We start from the raw sequence: 12,938 nt of genomic DNA, 5'->3' as shown, positions 1-12,938 counted from the left end.
TGTTCAAGTCACCCGTCTTGATTGGTTTCCTGAAAGGTTTGCAGCACATGTTTACCCCTACACCTTTCATTATGCCCCAGTGGGATCTTAAATTTAGTTCTTCCTTTTTTAATGTGTTCACCCTTTGAGACCATGCACATCTGACCTCTGAGACAGCTTACATTCAAAACAGTGTTCCTTGTGGCCATAAAATCTACTAGGAGGGTTATCAAATTGCAGGGCTATCTCTTTGGACAAGCTGGTCCTTTTTATATCAGCGCCTCCTTCTTACCAAAGGAGGTCACATATTTTCACGTCGAACACATCATCATCCTGCCTACTTTCTTTGCCCCTCTTGTCCTACTAAGGAAGAAGAGAGATTCCACCACCTGGATCCAAAAAGAGCATTGTTATTCTACGTTGATTGTACCAGAAAATTCTGGATGAACGATCAACTCTCTATTGGATTTGTGGTTACAAAGAAAGGAAACATCTTACACAAGGGAACTATCTCCAGGTGGATTTCCCTCTGTATAACAATCTACTATGTAATGGCAAAGAAGCAATCTAAGGGCTCATGGACTCACTCTACCAGAGCCTAAGCTGAGACCTCTGCACAAGCTCAAGGAGTCCCAGTCCTGGACATTTGTCAGGCAGCTACGTGGGCATCCCTGCACACATTTGCCAAGCATTACTGCCTGGACAGTCAGGTACATGTGATGGGCATTTTGCCTGTTCTGTCCTCCAGGACTTTTTGGTTTAACAGATTCACAGACCCACCTCTAGGTAGAGATTGCTTTTGTATCTGTTCTAAGGTAAGGAATCTGTGGCTATAAGTCTGTATCATATGAACAAATTACTTACCTTCTGTAACGCCTTATCTGGTAGAGACTCTATTTGGGTGCAGATTCCACACTGACCCTTACACCCTCCCTGTTCTGCCAACTGTACATTTTACCTCCAAGAGATCCTTTAAGGCCTTGTTTTGTCACACTGATCACACCACCTTAGTATGGCTCTATGCTTCTGGTGCAGAACAATAGTCACAAACTGAGGTCAATGTGCTGGATTGGCACCTATAAAGGCACTGTGCATAACACTTTCGGCACGGACAAGTCCAGATAAAGCTGAACAAAGCCACCTACTGGTGCACAAGGGGACTGCTAAAAAAGTTCTGATTCAGTCTAACGCTTGGGAAATATTCAAAGGTAAGAAATCTGAGGCTACATAGAGTCTCTACCAAATACAGTGTTACCGAAGGTAAGCAACTTGTTCATTATGTGCTTCACACATTCTAAGCTAGTTATAGAAAAAATAATTTACCAAGGACTTTCACATTGGCATGTGGGAGAGAGTCAAGCATTAGCAATCTGAGTTTTCCTCTGCAGGACAATATTGTGGTAGCACATAGTCATAGATTTGATGCATTAGCATTAATAGACTACCTTTCCAGTGATATAAATCTGTCTTTATTGGTAATGCTCTAGAGCAAACTTAGCTGAGTTGAAGATTGCTTGAAAAGTGACGATTGTCACTTTTCATGGACCCCCTATTACAGGTGTTGAAGACTGCCCTATTGAGGCTTAAATTAAACATAGTTAGAACTTAGGGCAGTTAGACTCGGGTAACCTAAATATATTGTGCTACAGACTACGAGCAAAGGACATTGGGCATATAATGTAATGAACATTCAAAACATGGCTCTGGCAAGTAACCGGGTCTCAGGCCTGTTGACTCATGTTACTGCTAGAATGCAATTCAAAATCTTCTGCCCTACACACAAAGTCATCCACAGTGACAGCCCTCCATATAGCTTGATCTGCAATATATATATGAGCCATGCTGGATTGACTTTTAGTGGGGAAAATGGCTATCTAGATAGAAGAATGATTGGGGAAGACAGAGAATAGTAATATGTATGAGAACGTCCTTGTTACTCAGGGATCTGCTTACTTTAGTATACAAACAAGGAGGAGCCGTGACCAGAAACTGGGCGAAATGTCCACATGCATTGACATTTAAACTGAGGTTTTTCCCACAGCTCGTGCAATCTATTGCTTAACCCCTTGGGCGCGGCTGCTTTTCTGCGCCTGTGCGGCACATTCCGATTGTGGGTGCGGTCATGACGGCCGGGAGCCGTCATCAGCACACGAGCACTGTGTGCCATGACGGCTCCGGGCCGTCATCAGCATAGAAGGGGTTAATAAAGGTAGTACCGAACCCGGGTCTCTGTGCTGCAAATATGACTTCGTGACATTGATTGCATAATATTCCCTTTTCAGTTTTCGCTCCCTAGTCGCGATCTAAATATGGGCAATGCTTGATTTGTATAAAAAATAAGTGCCTGGGCTCTCGTCAGAAGGCCAATGCAGCATGCACCACACATTGTCCCTGCCATGCTGCCAGTGATAGTAACAATGCAACTACTAACCATCACACTCCTACAAGTGTGACAAATCGGACTATTCTAGACCCCCAAAGCTATGAGAATTGCTTGGGCGGCAGGTCATAGTCATTTTTAAAGTATATTGCATAAATAATTAGCTGTGATTGTGGTCATCTCTAACTTGGCCAGACAGCGTCTTCTTGTTGCCGGCTGTCACAAGCACCGGTGTTGACAACTAAGTGCCAGTGCCAAGCACCGGAAACCACCGGCTCAAGTTAAGCACTGGGATGGGTGAAATGTGTGCCATACTTACGGGCAGCAAAACAGTTAGGGAACCCATTACATTGCTCCTGTCAGCAGAAAGTAAAGCTGGCCAGTTTAGTGTTGCACGTTTTAAATGGGGATCTTCAAGGTGCCAAATCTATGTGTCAATCAATTGTTTTCCCTGTATTTTTTTAATATTTATGATATTAGTGCGTTCTAATATACCTAAGTTTTGCTATTTTAAAGCCTGTGTGACAAACAATTAAATATGGTGGCAATGGAAATGCATAAACCACTTTTTTTTTACAGAATCCTGTATCCCCTGCATCATGCAAGATGACATCTAATGAGTACAGTGTTGAAGTGAGCATGCCCCAGCACTTTGAAGTCCCAAAAAATCTCATCATTCCAGTATCGGCAGAGAGCAGAATCCGTTCTAACCTAGACACAAGCCTGGGTCCGTTTGGGAAAGAGGCAGGTAGGTGACTGATTCGTGGCTATATCCCTTCATCTGAACATATGTCAGTGAATCGTGTTTTTTTATTGGTCAAGGCCACAGGCATGTACTTTTTCACCTGTGGGTTGCATGCTGAACTATCCAGAAAGTAAGAGCAAACAGCTTTCAGAGCTCCTAGGTGTTAGAATCCTTAGGAATGAGAAATATTTCGCATATTGGTGAGGAAGTTACTTCAGAAAATTCATCAAAAATTCTCAAAATAAAACGTTAAAACAACAAAACACCTTCAAAGGTTTGGAAAACAACGAAATTAAAGTCAAACTGAAAGATGACATGCCCTGGGTCCAGATGGAAAATCAGTTATGTGAACTCTGCCTGCGGTGAGGACACAAACGTCTGTGTCGGGGTGGGGAGATTTCCTGAAGCTTCCTCAGCTTTCAGGAGCTGTTCTAACGCAGCAGAGGTCTGACTGAAGTCATTATTAGGTCAATCCTGGGCAGCGCATGCGCTGCTTTGTGAGGCATGCTGTATTCAGGTAGCAACTTGAAGCTCCGCCCACTCTCCACTCATATTTTTCATTGGCTTGTGGTATTGTCCTTTGGAAACTGTGGCTCCTTGTCTCATTTTCTATGCTCCCATGGCGACACCCCTGTTACATGTGTTATTACTCAGTAGGCTTAATTACAGCCTCCGAGCACTATTTCCTTAAATTGTTTTCACCTGCCTCCTGTTGCAGGCAAGACACACTCTCTCCTAATGCTTTTTTAAAATGTATATATAGCACGGCACGCCACAGGGGCAGCCACGCTTTTGGTTTATTTGCAGCGCCGAATGGGAGTGCATGTTTTTTTCCTCCATATATTCACTTTTTTGTTGTTGTTTTCAAGTGCCCCATGCTGCACATTCAAGATAATGGAGGCCACGCCCCTTTCTTTAGATGACTCGCGTCTAAAGAAAGGTCCGCAAAGGTGAGGTCTTTTGCATTGCAAATGCTTGTTTTGGTCTGGTTCCAGCCAGTGCTTTAAATGGGCCAGTACTGCCTGGTACTGAGTACTGGCACTCTTTTATTTTGAGAGGGAGCGTACCGGCACCTCTCAAGAGAAATGGAATACTTTTAATCAGAGAGTTCCTGCACTTTTCAGAAACAAGCAGGTACTCTGGTACAGAGTACCTGCACTTCTATTTTTCCATTTGAAGCACTGGTTCCAACCTTCCTAACCAGGTATAAGATGAGGGAGCATTCAAGCCAACTATTAAATGCATGTCACACTCATTTTAAATGAAACTTGAGCAGTGTTCAATTTGTTTTAAAAATTGCAGTTCTACAAAAACAATTTAGGAGTCCACCACCAATGCTGCTATGTACTGGAGTTCGCAGACACCGAGACCACCTTAGCCTTGATTCCATCTCATGTTGCTTTCCTCCAACACCCAACTCTACCTGTTTTTTTTGTCTCAGTCTTGCAGGTTCTTTTGCACCCCTTCTTTCTCTGTTTGCCACTGTTTTTCTCCCTTTCTGTTCCTTCTTCTTTCTCTCTTTCCTTCCTTTTGATCAGGGTCCAACTCTAATGATGAAAAATAAAAACCAGCGCTCCCACTAAGTACAGATGCTGACCACCTGCAACCATCGGCAAAAATTAAGCCCTGCTGAAATCTCTGAGCCTTAGTCTACAGGAACTACAATGCACCTTTTTGGGGGCTGTGAAATTCACCCCAGTGTTTCTTCTTTTACTGTCTCGCTATTCACCACGTATGTATCTCTCTGCCTCGATGCCCCCAAGGTTCTTTGTGGCACTATGAAATATCCTACCAGAGTCATCTGGTGCCTGATACATCATCAATAAAATGATAAATAATCATGTCAGATTAGGTCAGGGCCGGACTGGGAACCCAAAGCAGCCCTGGCAATTTTATGGGGGGATCTGCCCCCCCCCCCTCCCCGGCAGGGGTGTGGTGGGTGCAAGTGTGAAGCACTGCTGTTTGTGTTACTGGGGGGCAATATTGCGGCACTGCTTGAAAACCAGCTGCAAGTGACAAATCTGGCCCCCAGCACTGATGCTTCTGTTACTGGGGGCCGATATTGCAGCACAATTTTTTTTAAAAAATGTCTTCAATTGGGATTCTGACCTTCACACAGGGCGTAGAAGCAAAATCCAAATGGCTTACTTATAAATAGCGGCTTCCCTGATCTTCTGTTGAAACTATAATTACAGTAACAGGGCGTTAATTGTAGTTGCTAATCCATGTCAGTCTAACGGAGAGCTTTGCAGCAAAAGGCGATGCCTTGCCTTTTAGATGGAACACGACCCTACACCAAGTAGAACTAGGAAAATAACGTTTTGGGTGTGTGTCACTGTTCTGATTGTACTTGAAAGTATAGTATTCATATTGCTTATTTCAGTTTGAAATATTTTGATTAATAATTACAAGTAAATGTTACATAAAAGTGCGATCAGATAACTGTAATGGCTAAGTAATAACAATGTAAAAAAAAGACCAAATTATAATTAGTATTGTAATGTTTTGCACTCCCCCCACACCTATTAGGTTTCATCTTTTTTTTGCACAACCATGCGTGTGTCAGACGGCCTCACATTTCTTTCCCATATGCGTGCTTTGGGGCAGATTTATGAAGGCCTTGCGCCGCCGGTGCGTCACTTTTAACATGGGAAAAAGTGACGCACCGGCGGCGCAAGGCCTTCATAAATCTGCCCCTTTGTCTTTCCCCTTTACATTCAGTCAGGATATCCAAAATTACACATTTTGAATCATTTAACAAACCTTTCTGTTAAGTTAAGAAAAAACAACAACAATGCTGATGGAATGCAACGTCCATAATCAATGCGTTGTTCTAACTCCCTGCTTCCCCTATGCATTTTTAACTTTACCCCTATGCATTTCTATCTTTACCCCAATGCATTTCGATCTTTACCCCCTATGCATTTCGAGCTTTACCCTATGCATTTCGAGATTTACCCCTATGCATTTCGGTCTTTACCCCTATGCATTTCGAGCTTTACCCCTTATGCATTTCGATCTCTTACCCCTATGTATTTCGAGCTTTACCCCTTATGCATTTCGATCTCTTACCCCTATGTATTTCGAGCTTTTCCTCCAAGGCCTTTTTAAAGGGGTGGGGTTGGGGTTTAGTAGAAATGCTCTAATTAATATCATTGAGGTTCTCCCCTCTTAACTCTGCAGTACTGATTACTGCTGATGTGCAACTCCATCCCCAAGAGATGTATTATAGCAGATTCATTCACCTCAGTAAATGTTGAAATTATACGATTTGTCATTGAAAACCTTGACAGGGAAAGAAAGGAAGAGACAGAAAAGAAAAATGAGGAATGGAGAGAGGGAAGAAGATAAGAATTTAGGGCTAGATGTAGGTAAATCTAATTTACCGATTCTAAAATACCGAATATTACCGATTCGGTATTTTAGAATCGGTATATTAGATGTAGGTAATATTTCGGTATTTTTTACCGTATCGGTAAGATTCGGTATTTACCGAATCGGTATTTACCGATTCGGTATTTGCCATTGATTGGCCCATAGGAATGAATGTCATTTACCGAATCGGTAATTACCGATTCGGTAAATACCGAAAAATTCAAGGGTGGCAGGGTGTCACTTTGACACCCTGTTGCACCCCTGATTAGTGCTTGTGTGCCATGTGGCACACATACATGCCCTAAGGGCATGTATGTCTGTCACATGGCACAGGTGTACATGCACAGATTTGCATATACACAGGTATTCCTTATTTACCACCAACTAATAGTTGGTGGTAAATAACTAATCCTTAAAGCCCTGTGGCACTGTTTACAGTGCCACCTACATTTCAACATACAGATTCGGTAATTACCAAATCGGTAATTTTATCGATTCGGTAAAATTACCGATTCGGTAAAATTACCGATTCGGTAATTTTACCGATTTGGTAAAATTACCAAATCTGTATGTTTTTGGATGCCCTACATCTCAGTATCCAAATGCCGGTCGGTAACGACCGAAAATCGGTATTTTCGGCCGTTACCGACCGGTATTTGGATACCTACATCTCGCCCCAAGTGACCAGAGCATAAAGGATTTAAATTAGCCAACTCCATTTGTAATATAACATAAAATATCCAATCACAAGGGTTATTTTTAAAACAAAACGTCAATGTATAATTATTACACATTGTGTAGGCAATAAAAACATTTGTCAACTATTATCATAAAGAGAAAGAAAATAGGTATAATGTAGTTATGTACCCTTAAAGCAGTTTTAGTTTATGTTCTGATGAACAAGGTTGGTGTATATTATGACTTCCTAAAACTAATATTGAGGAAAGAGTTTATAGGAGACAAAAGGGATTCTATCTTAATAGCAAGTGATATTAGTGATATAAAAGCTCCGAAACAAATATCATTATAGCAGACACTCTGCCACCAAGCTTTAAAGGAAATTCTTGAAGCATTTTTGCTGATGAGTGGAAGTCTTGCTCTTTTGATGTCCATGTTTTAGATCTCTTACTAGATTAGGGCTTCCAACAAATTACAAAAAAGTGGAAAACTGCTGCAAACATATTGTTATAAAAAAGATTACATAATAAAACTTAAAATTCATACGTCTGTAAAAGGTGTGCCTTCGTACACCAGCATTCTGCTGGTAGGTGTATACAAGTTTTTTTTTCAACCTGTGACACTGTGTTCAAAACTAAGGCCTGCAGAGTGATTAATGACCTTTTGTTCCTGGACTGGGAAAGCAATCCTTCATCCGAAGTTTGTATGACTCTCTTTCAATAAAAAGTTCTATAAAGGACTCCCTATAATGTTTGAACAATGTGCAGGATGAAAACATCCTCATGTGCAACAATGCTCCAAGGGCACAGTGCATGATTCGAAACAAGATGGCCCCCTACATCGCATTTCCTGCTGCGTTGGCTTTATAAATGCCAGGCCTTGATTGGTGAGACACTGGGCGTCCAAACATCTTGTGCTGATGCTTCTGGCAGCACGAAGCGCTTGAGGCATACTCTTGCTAAAAAATAATTCCTATACCCAGGAGCTATTCTGCCTGTTGCTGCCCTCCCGATGTCTCCTTTTCCCACCGTTGCTTTAAATTTAGCTGGAGTGAATTGTGTTTGTTTTCTTATTGTTTTCTAGGGACATCATAAACCATGCTGCTGCATTGTCAAAAGTACCTTCATTTGGAACATTTTCCGTGAAGGGTGCAGTGCTTAGTTTGTTAAAAATATACAGAAAATCAAAGACCCGTTTGTTTTGCCAATTATTTTAATTGCGTCATTGATGAGTTGAGCCTTTCCTAAAATCGTTAGCCAGCAGTTATATTAACATATAAAAAAATGGCACCGGCATTCCCTTAAACCTAATTTTATATATATAAATACATATAAAAAAATGGCACCGGCATTCCCTTAAACCTAATTTTATATATATAAATATATATATATATATATATATATATATATATATATATATATATATATATATATATATATATATATATATATATATATATATATATATATATATATATATATATATATATATATATATATATATATATATATATATATATATATATACTAGCAGCCCGTCCCGACGTTGTCCGGGATGTGTTCTCCTTCCCATATAGCAGTAATTCCGCCTCAATGGGAAGGTCTGTGAATATTCCGCCTCAATGGGAAGGTCTGTGAATGCGACGCACCTTGTTGTTTGGAGACACCTCTGCCGAGTGAATGCCGCGCTTGGAAAGCCTCGCTGACAACGCTGCACGTTGTCCGTGATGTGTTCTCCTTACCATATAGCAGTAATTCCCCCTCAATGGGTAGATCCGTGAATGTGGCGCACCTTGTTGTTTGGAGATATCTCTGCCGAGTCAATGGCGCACTTGGAAAGCCGCGCTGACAACGCTGTACGCCCACAAACGATGTATCGTGAATGGACATGCACAGTCAATGCCGCGCCCCCTGTGACAACACTGCACGGCCACAAACGACGGATCGTGAATGGGCATGCACAGTCAATGCCGCGCCCCCTCTGACAACGCTGCACGCCCACAAACGACAGATCGTGAATGGGCGTGCACAGTCAATGCCGCGCCCCCTGTGACAACGCTGCACGCCCACAAACCACGGATCGTGAATGTGCGCGCACAGTGAATGCCGCGCTCCCTCTGACAACGCTGCACGCCCATCGCTGACAGCACAACGCCAACGCCCACAAGGGACTACTTTACCCCTAAGGTACTTTGACTTTTCTAATGTATATGGTGGGCAGCTGTATAGCCTCTGTCCATCTGCTGCAACTCCCCTTTACAATGATAAATTGGGTATTGTGATTGGTGCTGTAATTCTTGAGTTTACCCGCCTCAAAGGTTTCAGCTCTCTCTTTATAATAGTAGTATAGATATATATATATATATATAAATTCAAACGTACATCTCAAGTAATTTTATTCAGTATATCAGGTGTCCGAAATCCCCTTGAAGCGGTACAATCGGTTTGGCAATGGAACTTTTTGCTTTCAAGAATAAAGTCACATGAATATAAATTCATGTAAAGCGCACACATTCTGATCCCTAACGTTTCTTCCCTCCTTTACAACTTACAGCCTGAAATCTAATTGATTACTCCCCCCTCACCAGGCCCCCCACTGGGTTGCATGCTACTTGCCTACTTATGTGATTCCTTGTAATAGGTATAATGGGGCAGATTTAGAAGCCCCTAGCGCCACTTTTGCGTCATTTTTCCCATGTTAAAAACAACGCAAAAGTGGCGCAAGAGCCTCGTAAATAAACCTCAATGTATTTTATTAAATGCAAGTATGAAACATGTAAAATAGCACTCTGTTGCTTTGTAGGTGTATTCAAGTTCCATACACACCTAAACAGATTCATGAAAATGAGTGCTGATCGCCTAAAGGCAACAGCCATGGCAGGATTTTTTTTTAAAGAGGGTCGGGTAATAAGGAGTATGAAACTATAATTAATGTGAACATTGATGGGCAGAAATATAAGACATTTTCAAGGGGATGCCATGCCAGGCCCCAGTCGTCACAAGCACCTGTTTCTAAGCAATAAAAAAAAAAGTCATCCAGGGAGAGAAAACTCCACATCAGGCATCAAATAGGAAGCAGCCTCACTCTTGTTAGCTACCTCGCCATTAATAAACAGGGCAGGCTGGCTTCAAAGTATATAAACAGATGGTGCAGCGTTTGCACATGCCCAGAAAAAACATGGCGTAGGTGTAATACCCCCAGCACTGCTTATCACTGCCCTGATGATGGATCCTAAATCAGGGGTATTGGTAAAGCCAAAGAAAGACATGGAGTGTGGATTGGTTAATGGAGATATTTGGAAGAGAATTCATGGAATAATCCAGAGAAAAAGTGTCAGCCATCCAGCCAGCTAGATAGTGAAAGTCAAACTGTGGTAAAAAGGGAGAAAAGCCTATGAAGTGAAACTGTCATGAGCTGATGAGGCAGGGTTGCAGCTCGACAGAGCCCTAGAGTTTAAAAAAAAACATGTAAAGCTTCATGGAACGAGCAGTGGTTACTCAAGCAAGCGATGAATACTTGTTTGGCTTTTGCAGCTGCCACGCCGCAGATTCTCATTACTGCAATCAAGCGCCCTGAATATGTCTGTCATTTGAAGCAAACTCAGCAGGGAGTCATAAATATCATTGCGCGCAGCTGTAATTTTGCTACAGTAATAGCAATTAAAATAAGCTTACCTAGCTTATATGGCTCACACGGTTCTACCGCAGGTGTCTTCGTTGTGCTCTGTCAATTCAAATCAAGGCCCTACAGCGGGTTGTGCTGTCGCTGAAAGGCGAAGCTCGCCACCTGAGGCTTATTGGAAGTGAAAAGCAGTGAGAACGACGTTTCTTTATGTTTCTTCTAGATGAGAGTATAGTATAAAAGTGAGAAGGCTGATGTAATGTTGTTTCCTCCACAGAACACTCTGAGTCAGTATAGTGAATAACCAGGTTTATTTCCATACATTTATGTAGGTATTCCTAAGCTAAGGGCGCCGAGCGTCTAACTGTCCCCAGCTCCGGTCGCCAACTCCGCTCTACGCTTTCGCGCCTCTCTCCCGCTAGCCTCTGCGCATGCGCGCCCTCTCCGCTCTAGTCTGGTGCGTCATCGCGTCATCGCGTATGCGCACCCAGACTAGAGCGCACACCACATATCTCCCTCCTTTAATAGAAAACATAAGCGTGTCCCCCCCTACCACCAGGTGGGGTGTCCTTCAACTGGGAAGAGTCTTGGTGGGCCAACCAGGGGAACAGCACCCATCTAATGTCCTTCCATATCAAAGTCTCTATAACGAGAGGGCACAATAACTGCCCTTCCACTGCGGGTGTGTCTTACCGGCATGCTCTCTGACACTTCTGTCTCTCCTCGGGACACCCCGGCTTCTCTCGCGTCTGCTCTCTGTTCTGCGTTCACCTGTTCATCACGGCCCTCGGACAACCTGGATCCCCAGGCTTCCATTTCACTGTCGGCCCTTGCGCCATCTTCCTGATTATCCGTGCCTTGCTCCGAGACGGCTCTGGCCTCCTGGTCAATCCTGCTACTCTCTTCCACCTCAACCTTGGGCCAAACTAATATTTTGTTGACTCTGGCCATGCGGTCTTGCGACCAGACCTTTCCATCACTGAGGAGAGCCGCCCTACCACGCACTTCCTTGACTTGTAGCGGCTGGCTGAACTTACTATCGCCTTTCTTTTGCAGAGTGGGAAGTTTGATCCTAACCCACTCCCCTTTTTCCAATGCCGTGTCCTTTGTGCTTCGTCGCTTGTCATAGTGGGCTGCGTAGATCCTCTGGGCCTTCTCCAGGTTGTGTTGCACCACCGCCGGGGACCACTTGCTGGTGATGGTCTTTTCCCTCCAGGCCACATTGTCCCGGGTGAACGGATGGCGTCCCCTAAGCACTTGGAACGGACTGTACCCCACCACCGAGGGCGTTATCCGGTAAGCCCACAGCATGTTCATCACTTCCATCTCCCAGTCTTTTCCTTGTGAAATGGCCGCCTGGATGGAGCCCATGAGCACCCTGTTAAACCTTTCGACCTGGCCGTTGCAAGCCGGATGGTACACGGCCGTGTGTTTCACCTCGATCCCATTCCTCTTCATGTATCTTCCCCACTTGTCTGACACAAATTGCGGTCCATTGTCACTAAGAATGGATTTTGGTATTCCTTCTCTGAGGAACACCGAGGTAAGAAACTTGAGGATCGTCTCCGTGTCCATCGACTCTTGTAAGTCTAATTCCGGCCACTTGGAGTATTTGTCAATTATTACGCAAATGTACTTATTCACTCCTCTGCTGTCCAGCACGGGCCCCAGAATGTCAATGGCCACTTCTTCCCACGGGCCTCGTGGGGTGTCGAACTTCCCTAGAGCTGGTCTGAGTGGCCGAAGCACCTTATCCGCGCCCTGGCACTGCTCACACTCCCTCACTTGTCTCTCTATGTGATTATCCATTCCCGGCCACCAATACATCTGTTTGACCAACGCCTTGGTTTTTACGATGCCCAAATGCCCCTCATGGAGCAATTTCAGCAGTCTTGGTATCAGTGTCACTGGGGGCACCACTTTCTCTCCTCTGTACAAGAATATACCTGAGTCACTCAGGGATAGTTCCTCCCTCATTTCATAAAATCGTCGCACACCTTCCTTGAGCTTCCTCTTGTCCGGCCAGCCCGTGGTAAGATGTTTCCTAACTTCCATCTTTTCCTCATCGAGCTCATAAGCTGCCTGCCACTCTTGTGCACTGATTGACGTTTCGTGGTCCTCCATGCTGGCCACCATCTCCTCTGTGTCCTGGGCCTCACC

The 12,938-nt window shown here is 43.6% G+C and overlaps 1 protein-coding gene across 1 annotated transcript in view; it reads left to right on the top strand.

Annotated features, from left to right (window-relative positions):
* Nucleotides 1–12,938, top strand: part of CFAP47 (cilia and flagella associated protein 47) — a 2,858,849-nt gene that overhangs the window by 1,205,347 nt on the left and 1,640,564 nt on the right. The window contains exon 45 of the mRNA XM_078657910.1: nucleotides 2,939–3,107. Within this exon, the coding sequence (XP_078514036.1) occupies nucleotides 2,939–3,107 (169 nt within the window). The remainder of the gene's footprint in view (nucleotides 1–2,938; nucleotides 3,108–12,938) is intronic.

Source organism: Lissotriton helveticus, chromosome 8 (assembly GCF_964261635.1).
Source record: "Lissotriton helveticus chromosome 8, aLisHel1.1, whole genome shotgun sequence".
Classification (NCBI taxonomy): domain Eukaryota; kingdom Metazoa; phylum Chordata; class Amphibia; order Caudata; family Salamandridae; genus Lissotriton; species Lissotriton helveticus.
This window is presented reverse-complemented; position numbering and strand designations above follow the sequence as displayed.